Source organism: Juglans regia, chromosome 1 (genome assembly GCF_001411555.2).
Source record: "Juglans regia cultivar Chandler chromosome 1, Walnut 2.0, whole genome shotgun sequence".
NCBI classification, from domain to species: domain Eukaryota; kingdom Viridiplantae; phylum Streptophyta; class Magnoliopsida; order Fagales; family Juglandaceae; genus Juglans; species Juglans regia.
Window position 1 is genome coordinate 29,651,799 of NC_049901.1, and position 20,817 is coordinate 29,672,615.

At 37.3% G+C, this 20,817-nt stretch overlaps 1 protein-coding gene and 1 non-coding gene across 2 annotated transcripts; both read left to right on the forward strand.

Annotated features, from left to right (window-relative positions):
* Nucleotides 1–10,557: 10,557 nt before the first annotated feature.
* Nucleotides 10,558–10,664, forward strand: LOC118344447. Its single transcript, XR_004798233.1, has one exon. It is a non-coding gene; the product is annotated as a small nucleolar RNA R71 (small nucleolar RNA).
* Nucleotides 10,665–18,499: 7,835 nt separating this feature from the next.
* LOC118348644 (ribonuclease H-like) lies at nucleotides 18,500–19,177 on the forward strand. The gene has a single exon (XM_035690704.1). It carries the CDS (start codon nucleotides 18,500–18,502, stop codon nucleotides 19,175–19,177), a length of 678 nt encoding a protein of 225 aa, XP_035546597.1.
* Nucleotides 19,178–20,817: the final 1,640 nt, after the last annotated feature.

Sequence of the window (20,817 nt, forward strand, 5' to 3'; positions counted from 1 at the left end):
TGGGGGCGTCACAGAACGAGTCTATAGATAACGTAGTTTCAACATAAGTTGTCCTACGGTCACCAACAGGTACTCATAGTGCATACGGGGAACTATGACGATATCATACGCTACGTTAATTCCATGATTTTATGAAAAACTAAGTTTTTACAATGAAAGTATAAGTATGGTCTCTGTAAGAAAATGTGCATAAAAAATCTATCTTCTTGAGAAATCTGAATAGGAGACAAATATAGTTTTTCTACATTGCATGCATTTCATGTTTATCATTTTTCATGCATAGTCTATCTTTATGCACGTTATTTGTCTAACTTACTGAGATTTCAAGTAAATCTCACCATTTGTGAACCTACTATCATTTCATTAGAAATGATAGGAAATTTCCTACTCTTTGCTTGGGGCCAATGCCAATGACTTGGGAAAGTGTTTTCTCCAACACTTGGCTTGTAGGTTGGTCCGAATATGGCTTGTAGTGTCATATCCTAGGTGTGTCTTGTGCTCTATGCTTTTGGTCTCTTTACTAATAACACTATCTAAATGTCATGTGTTATTTATGTTGGTGGCACCTTTTACTAGTCTAATTAACAAGGTAACATGGAGATGAGGTTTAGTTATGGTTGGACAAGTGTTGCCCGAAATGGACATGTGGTAACTAATATGGCCTTATGCGTGTGTGTGTCATTTCTTTTTCACATGCTTTTGTCTTGGATTTTAGTTACTAAGTAGGTTTAGGTGTTGTTCTAAGAAAGATATAATCATTTATGTTATTGTGACTAATACAAAGAGAAAATGAGGTTTGACCAAACATGACATGTGGAATAAGTCATGTTTTCAGTTTTTCCTTGGTTTAATCCCATCTAACTCTAATTTAATGTAGAGCTTAAGGATTACACAAATCAAGTGAAGTGCCTTGATAGAATTCTCTTCTATAGTGGACTTTGTGAGGGTAAAATTGGAAGTTTTTGAAATAAGAAGTCTAATGGAATCGGATGATGGGTTGGACTAGAAATGGATTTTGGGCCTTTGTGAGCATTCGGCCCATGTGGTTGGGCTTGGTTTGTAAACTTTGTTTGGGCTTAATGGAGCCTTGGGCCCTTCATGACCTAGACACTAAAGTTGAGCTTTTGGGCTCAACCTATGTTTGAGTGGATTTCTAATCGGGCTATTTGTCTTGTCCAATCTTGGCTCTATTATTAAGGATGGGTTGTTACAGTTCACTTCACTCACATGGTTCTAGTCTTTATAATCTTTTGGGCTTAAATCCACCTAGGTCAAAACATAAATTAAGTCCTCACCTTAAGAACCTAGCTTGGGTCGGGATGTTACACAGACCCCGATAGCATACGTAATCCAACTTAACCTACGAGGAAAAAGCAGTACAAATCATTGATTGGAAGGAAAAAAAAATTGCAGAACCGCAAAACTCTATTGGTCAAAGTATTTTGGCAAAATTTTAATGTTTAGGAAGCGATTTGGGAGAAAGATGTTGATATGCGAGCCAAGTACCCACAGTTGTTTGGAACCCAATCTAGTCTTTTTTTGTTTTGGTCTTAGCTTAGTCAATGTTTTTGTATTCACTTATGAATAGGGTTGTTTTGTGTGACGCCCCGAGCCCCCGCTTGGGATTGAACGGTGACTGAAGCGTCGGAATATGTAACACAAGGCTGCATACCCCTCATACATGACGGTTAAGATGCAATGCACCTATTGATATCTAATATTATGCAGTAAATTGTAGCAAAAATTCTACTTAGGTCAAATAAACAAGACATATATCATGGTACTGAAGCACATAAATCCCAAAGTATAATTTTTCATAATAGTCATCAAAAGACTTAATTGTTCCAAAAGAAATTTCCAAAACGTGGGACCATCATATCAAGTTTAATCAAAATAAGTCATTCTTTTTTTTATAGAAGAGCCGGAAACCACCTGTCCATTAGCGGCCCCGTCCCAATTTTATTAATCAACCTCACTTATGGCGGAGGAAAACCGTGGTAACAAAACTGACACTCAGGATACAGACCATCCCTTGTATCTAAACCAAAATCCAAAAACAAAATACAAATCCACCTAAAGCTACAGATCCAAACCAGCAAAACGAAAACTGGAAAACAAACCTGCATATACCAGCAAAAACAAGACCGAACCCTGAACCACTCAACCGCGAAACAGCTCCACACGAAACGAAAACCAGAACCAACACAAGACTCATCTATTTCTTCCGCCTAACAGAAGGAAGTCCCCATTTATCAACTCTAATCAAACCCCGTAACAGAGGAGAAACTTCACCCATGCTCTGCCATACCACATCACCATCAATTGCCCCCCTTTTAACTAACCAATCCGCAACCCCATTTCCTTCCCTATGAATGTGCATAAACCGTATATCCATATTAATGATCTGAAGTTGCAATTCCTCCCAAAAATCCTCCAAATACCAGCTACCACAGCGTTTATTATCTAACCATGCCAGAACCACTTTAGAGTCCATTTCAACATCTACTGCAATAAAATTCAAATTCTTACAATGTTTGACACCCTCCACTAGAGCTCTCAACTCGGCATAATTACTGGTACCCTAACCAATGTTCTTTGAAAATGCTAACAACAGATTACCATGCATATCCCGGATCACACCTCCTGCCCCTGCCACACCTGGATTCCCAAGACTACTTCCATCCGTGTTAAGCTTCACACGACCTTGTTCCGGCTTAGACCAAGCTATGTAATCAATCTTTTGTTGTTTGATTGGAACTTGCTGTAAATTAAAACAATTAAGAATGTAAAGGTCAATCGGATTAAATTTCTTAGGCTTTGAAAGCCCTTGACAGATAACGCCCACCCACTGTTTGATAGATTGCCACACAACATGACCAGATTCAATCTTCCCTTCCATACGGGCTTTACATCTCCTAGTCCAAAGCCTCCACGAGATCACTGTAGGTAATACACCCAAAATGACACCAGATTGAGAGGCATTAGAAGCTCTCCTAAACCAACTAAGACATGTTTCATACCAGTTCCTTCCAATAGGTAGCCCAAGCATAACTCCAATTTTTTTCCAGACTTCGGCAGCCTCTTCACCAGCAAATAAAACATGATTTAAGTCTTCATATTGTCCTTGAATACAACAGTTACATCTCGAGACTAAAGGAATACCAATTCTCCGAATTTTATCATCCACTGCTAAAGCTCCATGCCAAGCCTTCCACATAAATACCGAAATTTTTTTTGGAAGAATGCTATTCCAAATCCACTTATTCCCCTCAAAATTCTGACCTCTAACACGAACACAATCCCAAGCTGATTTTGTTGAAAACTTTCCACTTTCACTAGTAGTCCAGATTAACAAATCACTGCCTTCTTTACAATTTGCAAAAACCTCTAATACCCTCTCTGCAGCTTCAGACCCGACAAGCCTCTCTAACCGAGCCATATCCCATCCTCTATCCAATATACAATCTTTTATCTTCAAAAGAGGTTGCTCACTTACCAAAACATTATCAGCAAGAGGCCCCTGATCCAACCATTTATCATACCAAAAAAATACATTACCTTCTCGAATTTTTCATTTAGAATTGCTCAAAACTGTAGGAATGTTTCTAACAATCATCTGCCAAAAACTTGTCCCCTTTTTAGAGTCCAACAACATCAAAGGTTTATTTCCCATATATTTTGAATGAAAAAAATTTGTCCAAAGAGAGTCTTCATGCATCAATTTCCAGGCAAGCTTTAAATGAAGAGCCTTTTGCATATCATCAAACGATCTAATACCCAAACCTCCTTCTTCTATTGGCATACAAATATTCCTCCAAGCAACCCATTTTTTCTTACCCTTTCCATCCCTTTCTCCCCAAAAGAAATCACTCATTAACCGATTTAATGATGAAATAATTAACTTTGGAACTTGTAAAACTGCTAGTTGATGTAACGTCATACTAGCCAAAACATGCCTCAATAAAATCACTCGACCCCCCGCTGAAAGTAATTTCATTTTCCAACCACTAATTTTTCTTTTAGCCTTGTTCTCCAACTCTTCCAAATCACCAATTTTCATTCTACCCGAAACAATAGGCACCCCCAAATATTTGAAAGGAAACTTACCTTCCGAAAATCCTGTCAATCGTTTAAGATTCCTTCTTCTAGCCATCGAAAGTTTTTTGGAGAAATACATAGCAGTTTTCTCTTTATTAATCAATTGACCAGACCACTTCTCATATGTATTCAAAATATTTAGTAGACACCGAATTGATCGACAACCACCATTAGTGAATATGACCTCATCATCCGCATACATTAGATGAGATACTAAAATCGTACCTCTAGGTTGAGAAAAATGTCCAAAACTTTTTTCTTCCACCTTTTGTTTTATAAGACGAGACAGAACCTCCTGTAAAATAATAAACAAATAAGGCGACAAAGGATCACCTTGCCTCAATCCTCTACCACCTTTAAAAAAACCTTTTGTAGTACCATTCATTAATATCGAGTACCAAGGCGTAGTAATACACTCCTTAATAAGACCACAAACAGCAGGAGAAAACCCAAAAGATTGAAGTACCTTCAATAGAAAATCCCACTCAACACGATCATAAGCCTTGGCCATATCAAGCTTCAATACCACGTTACCCCCATGAATTTTTTTATTAATAGAATGGACCATTTCTTGTGTTAGACTAATGTTCTCAAAAATACTTCTTCCAGGAATAAACGCACCTTGTTCAACAGAAATAATTTTAGGAAGCAAAACAGCCAAACGGTTTACAAGCACCTTAGAGCAAATTTTATAAAACACCGAACAAAGACTTATTGGTCTAAATTTATCAAACCCATTAGGCTTATCCATCTTAGGAATTAAGACCACATAAGACAACGTATAAAATCTCGACCATTTACCACCTCTAAAAAACTCTTCCACCGCTGCCATAATATCCATCTTAATAATATCCCAGACACTCTTAAAAAAACCCGAACCAAAACCATCCGGCCCTGGCGCACTATTAGAAGGAATGGAATCCAGAGCATTTTTCACTTCATTAATCGAAGGAATAGCCCCAATAATCTCATTATCCTCCAAAGAAATAACAGCCGAAATAATATGAGATAAATCCGGTAAACTATCATGACTTTCAGTTTGTAAAAAATTTGAAAAATAAATGACAGCACTTAAATGGATCTCCTCAGGAGATCCCAAATAAGTTCCATCTTGTAGTCTCATGTCCGAGACTCTTTGTTTCCGTTTAAAAGACAAAATCGCATGAAAGAAAGATGAATTTTGGTCCCCTTCCGCCCGCCATTTAATTTTAGCCAATTGAGCCAATCTAATTTCTTCCCGTCTACGCCAACTAGCTAGCTCCATATTTTTACTCACAAGATCCTGATCAATCGCCGGATTCCAATGCTGTTGTAGTTCAGATTCCAATTCCTCAATTTTATTTTCTAACCCCTGAATATGAGCTTCGGTTCTACCAAAAATACACTTATTCCATTCACGTAAAGAACCTCTTAATTTTTTAAGCTTAAAAGCCAACTTCAGAAGACCAAAACCACCCACCTCCTCTATCCAAATTCTACCCACAAACTGATGAAAATCTGGATGCTCTATCCACATCTGCTGAAACCGAAATGGAGAATGTCCATACTTAAAAAGATCAGACTGAAATTGAATAAACATAGGTGAATGATCAGAAGTTGATCTCGATAAATAACAATTATTCATATTTGGAAATCTAGTCAAGCAACTGGCATTAACTAAACCTCTATCCAATTTTGCCCAACTACGTGCTAACCCTCTTTGGCCATTACACCAAGAAAATCTTCTTCCCGACGACTTCATGTCCATTAAACCACAATTATCAATCCAGTTATTAAAATCCTCCATAGCCATTCTAGGACGTGGTCTACCACCTCTACGCTTCGAGTCTTCCCTTATAATATTAAAATCCCCTATAACAATACAAGGTTCATTACCTATTAGTTGACCATTGAGGGACTCCCACAATTCTCTCCTCTCACCCAAATTACATTTTGCATAAACAAAACAACAAATGACAGCGTTATTTCCCACTCCAACATGAATTAAAATATATTGTTCTTTGCAAATAATCGGCTGAACTGAAATATCATCATGCCAAAACACCCAAATCTTACCAGACTCCCCATCATTTATAATAAACTTATCCATATGAAGAAACCGAGCGACCTCTTGCACCTTATCCGATGAAGCAAAAGGTTCCATTAATGCAACAATTTTTGGGTTTAATTTCCGAACCAAACTTTTTAAACGACCTCTAGAAGTTCCAAATCCTCTAATATTCCATGATAAAATTGGACCAATCATAAAGAAAATTTATTTGGCCGAGAACTTACCCGATTCGAACTTCGAACTTTTTGAAATATTTTCCTCGTTCCTTTTCGCTTAACATCCGCACCCTCGTTATCTGAAGCATAGTCTTTTTGTTTCGAGAAATGTTCCACGTTTAGCTCCGTATCTGGTTTAGAAACCGTATCCTCCATACATTTAGTATTCTCCTCAGGTATTTTTCCTAGCTCCGAATCAGAAACTATTGGCTCTAATTCCTTTTCAAAAATCAAATTACTATCCAGATTTTCTGTATTAACAACCCCAGCAAACCTCTCTTCCGTCGACCCCTCCCCTGCCAGCTGTACTAATTCATTCATTTTTAATCCCTCTGTTTCTTCATCTTCTATCTCCTCTACATGATAATCCTTACCAGATAATTCATTTTCTTCAATCAACCTAACATCCATTTCTTGACCCTCCAACTTATCCAGAGGTTCCCCCTCCTTATCACCCATTTCCTGTTGATGATCTTGAGCACCACAATCCCGAGTTTGATCCTGCGACAATACTATTTTTTCCGTATCTCCTTGAGCCAATCCTACTTCCATCATCACTCCCTTGCCTTTATCCAACTCAACATTATTTTCCTCTTGTATCTCTGTTTTTTTTTCTTCAGAATCTTTTACATTCTTTCGTATCCAAATCTTTTCTCCATCTCTCCGATTATGTAATTTACAGGTACGAGCATTGTGCCCTTGAATTTTACAATGAGTACAAAACGCTGGAAGCGTCTCATAAATGATTTCTTGCTTGTGTCCCGATCCAGGCATCCCAATCCAAAAATAAGAAATTGGTTCTTTTGATGCATCCATCTCCAAACATAAACGAGCTCCATCCATGCGAGTTGCACATTTGGTTGTATTATCTCTTCTAATGAATTTACCAATCGGAGTAGTGAAAATCTTTAGAAAAGATTCATGATAGAAATTTGGAGGAAGCCCCGGCAGCACAATCCAAACTGGGACCAAAGACGGTTCCTCATCTTCATTAAACTCTGGATTCCAGTGAAAAACACGATACTGATTCCCATTTACTTCACAAGATTCACGAGAAATTGCTTTGAAGAAATCTTGCTCATTGGTCATTCGAATGAAAACATTTCTTGATCTCCGCATTGCTGTAACCATCGGCATGCAAGATAATCCCCAGCGGAGATGTATAAACGACCGAATCACATCCAATTAAGGTCTCTGTCTTATAAACTTCAGCACAATAGAGAACCGAAAAGGTTCCGCAGATCGAGCAATTTCCTCCTTGGTGAACTGAAAACACATTTCTCCATCCACGTACTTTGGCCCACGATGAGGTACCAATAATTCTGGAAGTGGTTGCGGAACCACAGATACCAGATCAGCAAAAGAACGACGACCAGAATCCTTGGCCGCCATGGCCCCCTTCGGGAGACCCGAAGCCTATCTCTCGTCAACTTCGTCATCAAAAGGGTCCCATAACATAAGTCCTTTAGTGAGGCCGATCCTACTTGGCCTTGTCCTGATTCATAATCCTCCTCAATTGCTAAAAAACAAAAACGGCAACACCTTAGTGATGAATTGGTCAGCAGCTTCCATCCTTTCCAAAACAGACGGCTCTTTAAAGACCTCGCGTCTTTTTGAAGTCTCCTTAGGAATCTGGGGAGTTGGTCTCTTGCGTTTCCCCATGACTATCCTCTTGGGTTTCTGTCACAACTTCTACCATTCTGAGTAGGGGAATGGTAGTGGAAATTACAACGGTGAGATTTCGAGAAATGTCAATAAGTAAACAAATAATATGTAATAGATATCGTAAGCATATTTAAGCAAAGTCAAAATGAATGCATGGACATGAAACTTATGCATTAGTCTTTCTAGCATTAGATCAATAAAAGGAAAGGGAAAATGGTCTTTCCGAGTTGCATCATTCAGCCTTCGATAGTTTATGCATACTTGCCATCCCGTAACCGTTCTCGTCGGTATGAGTTCGTTGTTGTCATCTTGATCAATGTTATCCGTCATTTCTTTGGGACAACTTCCACTAGACTTACCCATGCACTATCTGAGATTGGATAAATGATCTCGGCATCTAAAAGCTTCAATACTTCTTTAAGCACGACTTCTTGCATCGATGGATTCAATCTCCTTTGGGGTTGGATGATCGAGTTAAAATTATCCTCCATTAGAATCTTGTGCATGCAAATTGAAGGACTAATTCATTTGATATCCAAGATGGTCCAACCCAAGGCCATCTTATTTTCCCGCAAGACTCTTAGCAACTTTTCTTCTTCTACAACACTTAAGGAACTGTTAATAATAATTGAAAAAGTAGAGTCCTGGCCTAAGAAAGCATACCTTAAAGTTGATGGAAGCTGTTTGAGTTCAGGCTTTGGTGGTTCCTTACTTGGAGATGGGTTTAGCTCTTCCACTTTCGATTTTATTGAAGGAGGAAAGGATGGTGTAGCCTCCAAGTATCTCTCACACTCCCTAACCTCTTCATCTTCGAATTCAATAGATGTAGAATGAGTAAGAAGACATACCTCAAGTGAGAGCTTTGGAAATTCAGCTCCATAAGTCTCATCGGTCATGATCACGTCTAGGTCGCTTATTTGAAAACAAGAAGGTACCTCGGAAGGGAATTCCATATATTTAAATACGTCAAAAGTGACCAGCTCCTCATTGACCCTCAAAATGAGTTTTCCTTGCTAGACATCAATTAAAGTTCTCCCCGTCGCAAGGAAAGGTTGGCCCAGTATCAAAGGGATCTCCTCGTCCTCTTCCATATTGAGTACAATGAAGTTGGTTGGGAAGATGAACTTATCAACTTTCACCAGTACGTCCTCAATGAGTCCTCTCGGGTATTTAATAAATCTGCCTGCCAACTGTAGAGAGATAGTGGACAGCTTTGCTTCTACAAGACCTAGTTTCCTGAAAATAGAGAGAGGCATTAGATTAATACTTGCCCCTAAGCCACATAAAACTTTATCAAAATAAGAATTTCCTATAGTGCAAGGGATCGTGAAACTCCCCTGATCTTTCAACTTAGGCTGTAGCTTCTTTTGTAAAATTGTACTGCTCTCCTCGGTCAGCATTATAGTCTCATGCTCCTCCAACTTCCGCTTGTTTGATAATTTATCCTTTTAAAATTTTGCATATTTAGACATTTGCTCTAAAGTTTCAATGAGAGGAATATTAATATGCAGTTGTTTAAGTATACTCAGAAATTTAGAGAATAGATTATCAATCCTATTTTTTCTTAATCTTTGTGCAAAAGGATTTGGTGGATCATAAATTGAAGGAGAATAAGTTTCACAATTAAACTCTTTGGATTTCTTGGGTTTTGCAATCGCTTTATTCACTTTAGTCTTCTCAGCTTGCTGGTCAGTCGCATCCCACTTTGCTTCTTTCACCTCGTACTCGGTTTCCTTCTTCTCCTACTCCACATTTCCAACAACTTCTGCACCTCACTCAGTATTTATTGTCTTTGGCTGGTCATATGTCTGCCCACTTCTCAATGTGATGGCTTTGACATGTTCTTTCGGATTGGTCACAGTGTTGCTTGGTAAAGTCCCTGTTGTCCTCTCTGTAAGCATGTTTAGAGCTGATTGATTTGTGCCTCAAGATTGTAGATTGAAGTTGAGTTGTTTTGGATCACCATATCATTCTTTTGCATGTACTACATGAACATATCTTCAAGTGTCGGCTTCTTCTCTTGCTGTAAAAACTGTTGAGGTGGTCTAACCGGCACTTGGTTATTGCTCCATGAAAAGTTAGAGTGATGTCTCCATCCGGGATTGAACGTGTTTGAATAAGGATTGTTTGACGTTGAAAATTGGACACAAATAATGGGCTTGTTCATAACTCGGTTGGGCAAAAATATTTCCCACTTGGCAATCTACACTTAAATGATTTCCATCTCAATGATGACAAATAGCATTAGTTTGAATAGCATTAATGTTCATTTTACCCATTTGTTTGGATAGATTTGCCAACTGAGTTGAAATTGCGGGCATGGAGTTAAGCTTAAGGACACTTGCTGCCTTATTTGGCATTGCTCTCTCTATGGCCCACAGATAGTTGTTAAACACCAACTTTTCTAGAAATTCATATGCAGCTTCAGAGGTCTTACTCATTAATGTTCCTCCTGTGGCTGCATCAACCATATATTGATTTGTGGGTCCCAAACCATTGTAAAATGTCTGTACTTGAAGCCAGGCTGGGAGGTTAAGATGTGGACACTTTCACAATACATCCTTGTATCTCTCTCATGCCTCATATAATGATTCACCCTCAAATTGGGTGAACGTAGTGATATCATTCGTTAACTTCGCTATCTTAGCCGGAGGGAAATATTTTGCTAAATAATTTTTGTGTCAACTGCTCCCACGTTGTGATGATGCTGGGTGGCAAAGAGTTCAACCAACCTTTTGCCTTTTCCCTAAGTGAGAAAAGAAAAAGTTTCAATCGAATCGCATCATCTGTCACTCCGTTGTGTTTAAAAGTATCACAAATTTCTAAGAAATTTGCAATATAGACATTAGGATCATCTTGTGACAGCCCCCCCAAACTGGACAGTTTATTGAATCATTTGAATGATGACCAACTTGATCTCGAAGTTATTGGCTTGTATAGCTAGCTGCCTTATATTAGATGTTGCCCCATTAACAAAGGGCATAACATAGTCTCTTAACGCCTTTTGCTCCTGGTCGACCATATTAAATTTAGATGCAGTGACATCTTTTTTTTTTTTCGACTTAAGGTTCTTTCAATCTCGGGATTGAAAAGTGTATGCTCTAATGATTTAGATCGGGGCAAGTAAAATAAAACTAAAATCTAATTTAAATTAATAAAATAAAATCCAAGTAATAAAAATTTAGCTAGTAAATAACTATTCTCTGGCAATAGTGCCAAAAACATGTTCGCATAAAAATATATCTGCAAATGTACAAAATCATAAGAAGTAATAAAATGTTTTAAAGAAAACAGATGTCGAACCCACAAGGAATAATTATGCTATTGAGTATTAAAATTGACTTAATTAATCACTATTTGGAAAATTGAAATTTAAAGAATGGATTTTCTAAATTAAACTAAAGACAATACTGTTAAAATTAAGATTTTAAAGATAATAAAAATAGATCTAGAGTGTTTGATTTCACCTAATAAATCTCACACAATTAATTCTTCATCGTTATACAATTCTAATTATTCCAAGTCGATGATAAAAATCCCATAACTATTTAATATTTTTCCTCGAACAATACCAAAAATATGCCCAACTAATAACTCCATATCTATATGTGAATTTAACTAATTGGAGACTCAGTAAGTTTTTTAAATTTTTCTTGAAAATACACAAATCGCAGTAAAGTATATCTACTTTCACTCCACTAATGGTGCTGAATCCTAGAGTTTTAATCATAAATCACCTCACGGTCTCATTGTGATTCAATAGATCGAACAATAATTAGATAGAAAATTACAAGCATTAATAACAAGGAATAAACACACAATTATGGAAATATTGAAATAAAATAAATTAGAATATAAATTGTGTATTCAAAGCTAGACTACATCAAAGCTCTAGAAAATAAAATTTGTTCATAATGAAATTGAAAACAAAAATAATAAAACTAGTGTTCTTCGTTGGAGTCAGTTGATGAAGCATGCAACCGTCGCCTCTGCTCCCCCAGATATGCCTCCTTGAAAGAAACTTTAAAAATAAATTCTGGACTATTTTTACTCTAAAACTCAGACTCTAAAATCTCCCCTTATTGATCCCACAAGATGGGATTAAATAGATATCAAAATTTAAATCCGGAAACAAGATAATTGCGGCTACAATCTAGCCTAAAAATCTGGAAAATAGTTTCTAAAGATAAAATTTAACATAAAAAAATCTATCCCAAGAATAATGGAATTGTCTAAAATAGAAGATTCAGTGATATGCGGCTTGATTTATGGAGTTCAGGAGGATTTGGTGGTCAGTAAATTGATTGTGAAACTCGTAAGGGTCCCATCAGGTAGATGCCTATGTGCGTTGAATATAACTGGCCTCCTCGCCTACCGAGATGAAAGACTCCCTACCAGAATGAAAGACTCCTCTCGCCAACCTACTGAGTGGTAAGGTTGCTAACCTTTGGTAGTTGTTGCCAACAATGTCGTTTAGGTTGGTTGCTTAAGTTGGTCATTTAGACTGGTCACCCAATCTAACCACCCGGAGCCTTGTGCCAAGTCTTCGTACCCATGAGGTAAAATCTCTTGCTATCGCCTAACTCTTGTCGCCAATTTTGGTTACCAATTCTAGTGGCGCCTTCTAGTCGCCATTGAGTCTCCTCGCCTAAATCTCCTCAACTCTCTTCAAATCTCGTCGCCTCTCATCGGTTTGGATTCGTAGTCTCTTCTTTTATAAAAAAAACTCTCTCCTTTTGCACTAAATCTTCTTATTCCTTCAAATCCAAGAAAATAAAGAAAAATATATAGAAATAAAATAAAATCAATAGTATTGAAGGAAAAATGACACTTTTCATAATAAAAGAGGAATAAAAATCATATAAAAATAACACTTATCACTTGTATCTTCATTTTCTATTTTGATCTAGATGGACTTAAGTCTAATTGTTGGAGAAAGCTAAGAATGTGAGATTGACTTAGACTATGTTGTTTTGGTGCAATAAGCACCCGAGCACAACAAAAGGCCCAACACCTAGCTAATTTTCAGTCCTATAAGAATTTAGGGTCTTGGAATGAGTGACAGGTGCCCTTTTGGATAGAAGGCTCTTGAGTTTTCCCAAGCCATAATCATTAGGCTCCTAGGGAAAGGGAGTTTTGCCTTTCTAAGAGACACTCACCACTTGTTTCTCAAGCACTGAAGCTGCAAGCTTTTAGAACAAGTCATGTGAAAAAGGAAGAAACCCATGGGATTTCGGCTCATCTAGGGCACATGCCAACCCTAGCACCCACAATACCACTTGGCAATCATGTAACTTCATCCTATAGATTCATTGTACTTGGACCAAAAAGGGAATAAGGTAGGAGAAAACAGAGTTTCGAAAATACTATGGGACACACGCCACCTTCACTGATTTTGCTACATGGTATTCATGCATAAGCACCTTGGAATTTCTAGAAGATGTAATCATGAGGAGAGGTTTGGTCTTCTAGGGAGCACACCACTTGGCAGCCATGCATGTCTCTTTCCATAGGTTCATTGTACCTAGACCATAAGGGGAATGCTGGGAGACAGTTAGGGATTCGACTAGAACATAAGGCACCACTTGTCCCTCATGCATGAAGCTCATGCATGAGGAGTCCCTTAGGTTCCTGAGAATCAATGATGAGGGGAAGAAGATGGGACTTACGGCCATAGCATGTAAGGGATGCCACTTGGTGCCTATGCATCAGAAACTTTTCGGATTCTACAACAAAGTAATGATAGGAGAGAGAGAGAGAGAGTAAGTGGGAGCTAAGGGGAGAATAAATATGGGGTATTGTTGGCCGGCATCCATACACTTGCTAGAGGGAGCTCAAAGGACATTTTTTGTTTCAAATTTGTGCTGTAACCTTCTTGTAAGCTTCATGAGAAAGAAGGAATAATTGTTTCGACCACTAGAAGGCAACCATGCTTAAACCTTATTGAGTATAGTTTGTCTAGGGTTTTCTCTTAAGGAACCCGAGTTCTTGATGACAAAATGGACAAAGAGAGTGGAGATGTTTGGCCCTTACTAGGGTTTCGTGTAAAGTTCTATTTATTCATTATTGTAAGAAGCCTAATCTAGAGTGCACGCACTTTCAACCATTAGGGTTTTGTTGAATGAAACCATACTTATCTTACACACACACTTGTGTTCTTCCAATCGTGTGTATATGAGTTATAAGAGTCACAAAAGGAGTTTATAGCCGATTAGGGTTAAGAGCATAAACCCTAGTACACACCACACATGTTTGGATTGATGCTTGTTATCCAAAGTCTAATAGTTTGAAAATATATACTTTCAACTTGCTTGATCATTAGAAAAGCTTTTGGAAAACTTATTAGTTAATCTCTAACTTACTCTTGGATAATGTATTTATGTTCACATGTAAACTCTGCATTTTGAGTTGCTTAAATTGGATTATTGAATTGCGACTTGTTACATGCTATGACTTATTCATATCTTATACGGGCATGCTATGTTAAAATGTTGCTTGTCAATGGTTGGTTCAAATGACATGTTTTGAGTTCTGAGAAATGGTATATGCTTTGTTGAACTTTCACATGTTGTACAAAAGTATATGTGATGCACATGATGCATTCTTGATATATGGTATAAATACATGAAATTGTTACATGAAAGTTACATGGTCACATGTCACATGTTTTCGGGTTGTGCATTAAAAGAAATAATTTTGTCATACCAATGCTAGGATGGTAAAATATCCTCGTAAAACTACTCTATCCACTCTAAGTGCATAAATTGGAGTGGTAACCCTAATTTGTGAAGTACAATAAAAAACTTAAAATGGGGGTTTTTAAAGGATTATAGATCGAAGTATCCACACCTAATGCTAGTGGGTGCAACACATTGTAAAGTACAGTGAAGGCAAATTGCGAACTGTTGTACCATATGGACTCTGATGTACTCATACCCGGTCAAGAGGGTCGGCAATGTGATGTGGTAACTCGCAGGGAGCCCACAGTTCCTAGGCGTAGCCATGAGGTGTCCACCCACCTTATTATATGTATTAAGTTTGTTAAGTTTTTACAAGAAACAGAAAGATGATATTTTGTTACATGTTTACTTTGTTACATTGATACATGGTTACAAGATCACTGATTTTTCAAAGAAGATTGCATATGGGACAAAAATATGTGTTTGGTCAAAGTACATGTTCATGCTCATGCATTCATACTCATGGTTTACCTGAAATTGAACGTGTGGGAGACACCATAAACGTTAGTGCCTCACTTCACTCTAGTGACCAGTTAATTAGGCTCCATTTGAAGCCTGTTGATCTTTACCTTGTCAACCTAGGAGATTTCAGACTAATTTAGACACTTCAGTGGAACAAAAGAGTTCCATCATAGCACTTAGGGTCATGATAAACATACACCGACTTGACTTGATGTGGAAAATTATTTTCAAAATACACTCTATACTTGAGATGTGACGTAACATAAAACGAAAGGATATAAGACCTAAGGTAACATGACATGTACATGAGATGAATGACATGACATAACATGAAATAGACAAACATTTTGTGACATGGCATAACATGAAATAGACAAACATCTCGTCACATGGCATAACATGAAGGACAAACGTTTCATGGCATTGCATAATGTGTAACAGATAAACATTTTATGATAGAATAAAATGTATAACAGATAAACATTGCATGACAGAATATAATATGTAACGACATGCATGTAGTGACATGGCATAGCATGGCAAATCTAATAACTTAAGAACATAGACAACTGTTCCCTTATCAAACACATACAAAGTAATCTGACAATAAGTTAGAAGCTAACTTACAGTGATCTTTGCGTGATGGATTAAAATGCATGAAATACAAGAAAATATAATTAGAGATTTTTAAACATCGAAAACTCATCACTAACAGTTTAGAAACATAAAAAACTATGTTAGAGTAAAATTACCATTTTATCCCTCTATATGTGGAAAAATATATATTTTACCCCTAAATCCTCAAACTAACATCCTAACATCCTAACATGTAAATTAAAGTCCTAGGAACATCATATGTGAATATTAAAGTCATTGAAGTATGCTTTCACAACAAAAGATTCAAGCTTAGTCAAAACATAATCCGTTTTCAACCTTCACGTTTTCAACTTTTTAGATCTAAGTAAAACTCTGATCAAAAGCATATAACATGCAACGAATCTTCATCAAACTTATATATTAGCATGTTAACTATACTCCATATAACAATCAGACCAAGATCTTGGCAATAATTTGGACAAAATCATAAAGATATCACACATTATCCAGATTATCTCCTAGAATGACCTCTTCATGCTTAAACCAACTTGTGACCCACAAATGACCATGAACATTTACAAAAAAAACCATACCAATGGAAGCTAGACTCAAAGTGGAACAACTTTCATCAAGAGTACTTTATGAGACAATACTTCAATTAGTTTCAAAAAGTCAAGTAAAGTAAGCAGAAAATTTGTCCTAGAGCTTCTATGGTTTTCTATCTGAGAAAAGGGTTAGAAAGTGACCAAATGAAAGGGGAAAGGACCTAGATGCCTCTTAACCATCTCGAGGGTGATATGAGGAGTGTGAATGACACTTAAGAATGATGGAAGTGTCAGCCAAAACCAGGGGCAAAACCAGCCCATGGTTTTCTGCCACAAGCTATCGTGTGAGAGGGAGGGCAAAGGTGGCCCTTGGCCTTCCCAAGATGCACTGTTTGGGGCTGTTTTGGGCAGTGATAGGACTGCCATGGTAGGGGGGAAACTTCCTCCACAAGCCTTGCTTTGGTGGCTCAATTTCTTGGGCCTTAACTGAATGGGCTTCCATCTAAGGTTTCAATGTGGTTTGGGTTGCTATCAATCCCAAATCCAATTTTTCTTGACCCAATAAAAATTTCAAGATTTAAAAGAATAAACGATGATATAATAACATGAATTTGAGTGGTTACTAGCATGTGAAAGTGATTTAATCAAGTGATTAAACACTAAGCTAAAATTGGGTTCACTTAGGGTTCAGAGTCAAACTTTGGGGTTTGGGGAAACCATGTGGGGCTTCGGTTTTCTCGAAGCTTTTGGGGTTTCAATTAGATTCCAAGTGTGTAGGGTTTCTTTAGGGTTGAAACGCTCTTTGGTTTGGCATAAATTGAATGGTTGGATGGAATAGGGTTTTGTTTAGCTGGCATGATCACAAAACTTGATAGCTTGATTTCCTTCACAGTTTCCATCTCATGGTACCTCTTGGTGCCATGTATCCAATAAAATTCACCACGTGTGGCTAAGATCTTGTCAACTATCCAAATAAAACATTTTTAACCTAATTTGGACATTCCATAATGTGATTTGAAAAACACTAATGTAGGTGCTAACACTGAAAATAATTTTGCACCATAAAATGCTAAATATTCATATGCAAATAGGACCATATTTCATTTCACGAAATTCAACTCCTAAGTTCCTTAAACAATTCAAAATGCATTTTCAAACAAGCGTTATTCCGAAAATCGAAAATAGTTTTATTACGCCATAAAATCCTAAATATTCCTCTAAGACTAGTGGCGTAGACCGTTTCTCCTTCTTACAATTCTAGGTACGTACCTCAAATAATTAAAATTTTCTTTCTGGCACCATAGTGAGTAACAAAATCGATTACTCTGACAGACTAAAACCTATGCGATTGCATCGATTAGTGGAACCTTTCGAGTTTTCACGAGATTCCTAAAGCCTAAAAAAATTCCTCCATTGAATTTTTGGTGAACTATTACAATAGACATACATGTAGTGACATGCTATAGCATGACATATATATAAGAACATAAGAACCTAAACAACTGTTCTCTTACCAACACATAAACAATATTCTAACAGTAAGTTAGAAGCGAACTTACAATATGCGTAGCGTGATGAATTAAATGCGCGAATAAATGAGAGCTGTAAGGAGATATTTCTAAACGTTAGAAACATCTCACTAACAACTTAAAAACATAAAAATTCTGACTTATTGTAAAATTACCATTTTACCATTCTAAATGTGTGAAAATGACCATTTTGTCCCTAACCTAAGGATTTCACATCCTAACTCTAAAATTCATCAAAATTTACATTCCTCAAGTAAATTTACATAGGCCAAAACATGTATTGGCCAAATCTCTTGATTTTTGTTGCAATTTTGTCAAACCTCATTTCTCATGCTTAAACCAAAATATGCAATATACAAAAATCATATCCTACGCTAAAATAACATACTAAAACAACCAACAAAACTTTCATCACAAAACTTTCTGGTTGAAAGCCAGTATTGTTTTGGGTATCTCTTGTAGACGCAATCTTCCTTAGAAAAATAGAGTAGCTGGCTGGTTTTCTTATGCTAAAAAATCTTCTTTTAAAGGTACTCTTGTTGGTTTAATTCCTTGTATCATCACTTGGTGCCTTTGGAAGAGACGTTGTAAGGCTAGAATGGATGGCAAATATGATTCGGCTGTGATTGTTTGGAGAAGTGTTCGGGTGTGGATTAAATCTTTGGCAAATAATATTAATTTTGTTAGTCATTTATCCATGCACGACTTGAAGATTTTGGAAGATTTTAATTTAGAGAGGCCTCACATTTCTATGCGTCCTAGTAAAATTGTTAAATGGTCCAGGCCCCCTTCGGGCTGGGTGAAGCTTAATTGCGACGGGAGTTGTAGAGGTAATCGGGGTAATTCGGGAGGGGGCGGCATTATTAGAAATTGGAATGGTCTGGTAAAAGGGGCTTTTTCTGCCCATTATGGGGTGGGAACGAATAGTGGCGCTGAAATGAAAGCTATTTTGGATGGTATTAGATTGTGTAAACGGCTCCATTTGAGTAATGTGATTATTGAAAGTGATTCACAAATTATTGTTGATTGGCTTTGTATGGGTAAATGCTCTGTGTGGTATCTTTGGGATTTTTGGGAGGCTTTGCGCAAGGAACTTGAGGGGCTTAATTTTGTTGTGGTTCATCAATTGCGGGAAGGTAACAGTGCAGCGGATTTTCTTGCTAGAGAAGGTGAAATGGGTTTGAATGTCACGTATAACGGCAATCAAGATTTTCCCAGGTTTTTAAAAGGTATTGTGCGGCTGGATTTTCTTGGCATTCTGTACTTGCGTCGTTAGTCTGAGGTCCAGGTTTGTTTTTGTCGTTTCAGGTTATTTTGTTTTTATTTGTTAGGCTTGTTTAGATGTTTTTATGTTTTGTTATAGGCTTGTTTAGTTTTATTTTCGTATCTTTGGGTTTTTTTTTTTATAGGCCTATTAGTTTCTGTTTTATTTGTTTTATTTGTCTTGCTGTTTTGGTTCTTAGGTTGGTTTGTATTTGGGATGTTTTTGTTTTCTCTTTTCTGTAAACTCCCTCATGCTTGGCTTGTAACCACGGTATTCCTCCGCCATAAGTGAGGGCTTATAAATAAACTTGGGACGAGGCCACTTCCATATGGCTACCGGCTCTTTTTTTTTTTAAAAAAAAAAAAAACCTTAAGCACAACCTTTGATGTTCAAGATTTTATCTATTTTCAAAACAACTCCAAGAATTCTAAAAATCCAATAAAATACTAAGAGCTGTCTTGCTTTGAATCATCAAGCCAAAACCACAAAAAGTCACAAAATCACACTTGATACATTCGGCTCTCACCCTTTAACCAAAACAAAAAACTATGTGGTTTGGTTTTGATCCAACCATTAGATTTGAAAATTTACACAAAGCATACCAACAGAAACTAGGCTCAAAGAGGAACAACTTATGTGAACAGTACTTTGTGAAAAAAACTTACAACAACTTCAAAACATTGAAGTAAGGTACGCCAAAAAAATTGTCCGAGAGTCTCTCTGGTTTCCTCTTCAAGAAAAGGCTTCAAAAGTGATCAAATGCAAGGCAAATGGACAAAGAAGACACTTGAGCATTTGGAAGAGTGATAGGAGATGTGTAATAGACACTTTGGGTGATGGGGTGTCAACCAAAACAAGGTTCCTAAATGAGGCTCTGCTGCCCAAGGTTTTCTATCTACTGCTGTCATATGAGAGGGAAGGGGTGAGGTGTCTTTCAGCCTTCTCATTAGCCATTGATTGGGGCTATTTTAGGCAGTGAAAGGACTACCTTGGAAAGGGGTGAAACTTCCTCCACAAGCCTTGCCTTGGTGATGCAATTTCGTGGGCCTTAACCGAATGGGCATTCATTTGGGGTTTCAGTTGGGTTTGGTTGGGGTTTGGGTTTCGATCAAACCCAAATCTAGTTTTTCTTGACCCAATAAAATCACCAAGGTTTAAAAGAATAAATAAGGATAAAATAACTTGAACTTGAGTGGTTAATAGCATGTGGAAGTGATTAAATCAAGTGATTAAATAATAAGCTAAAACTGGGTTCAATTAGGGTTTTGAGGCAAGCTTTTGGGCTTTGAGGAAACCATTTAGGGTTTTGGTTTTCATCAATGTTTTATATTTTCAATTGAATTCAAAGTATTTGGAGTTTCACTACAGTTGAAACCCTCTTTGGTTTGGCACAAATTGGATGGTTAGGTGGAATTCTGTTTGGCTTAGGTGGGTATCATCACAAAGCTTGATTTTCATCACATTTCCATCTCATAGTTCCTTTTGGTTCCAAGTATCCAATACTATTCACCAAGTGTGGTTAAGATTTTGCCAAGTGTCCAAAAAAGATTTTTCTAACCTAGTTTGGACATTCCATACTATGATCTTGAAAACGAAGGACTGAATGCCACATGGCGCTTATACTAGAGTCACCATTCTCTCTGAGAAATGGT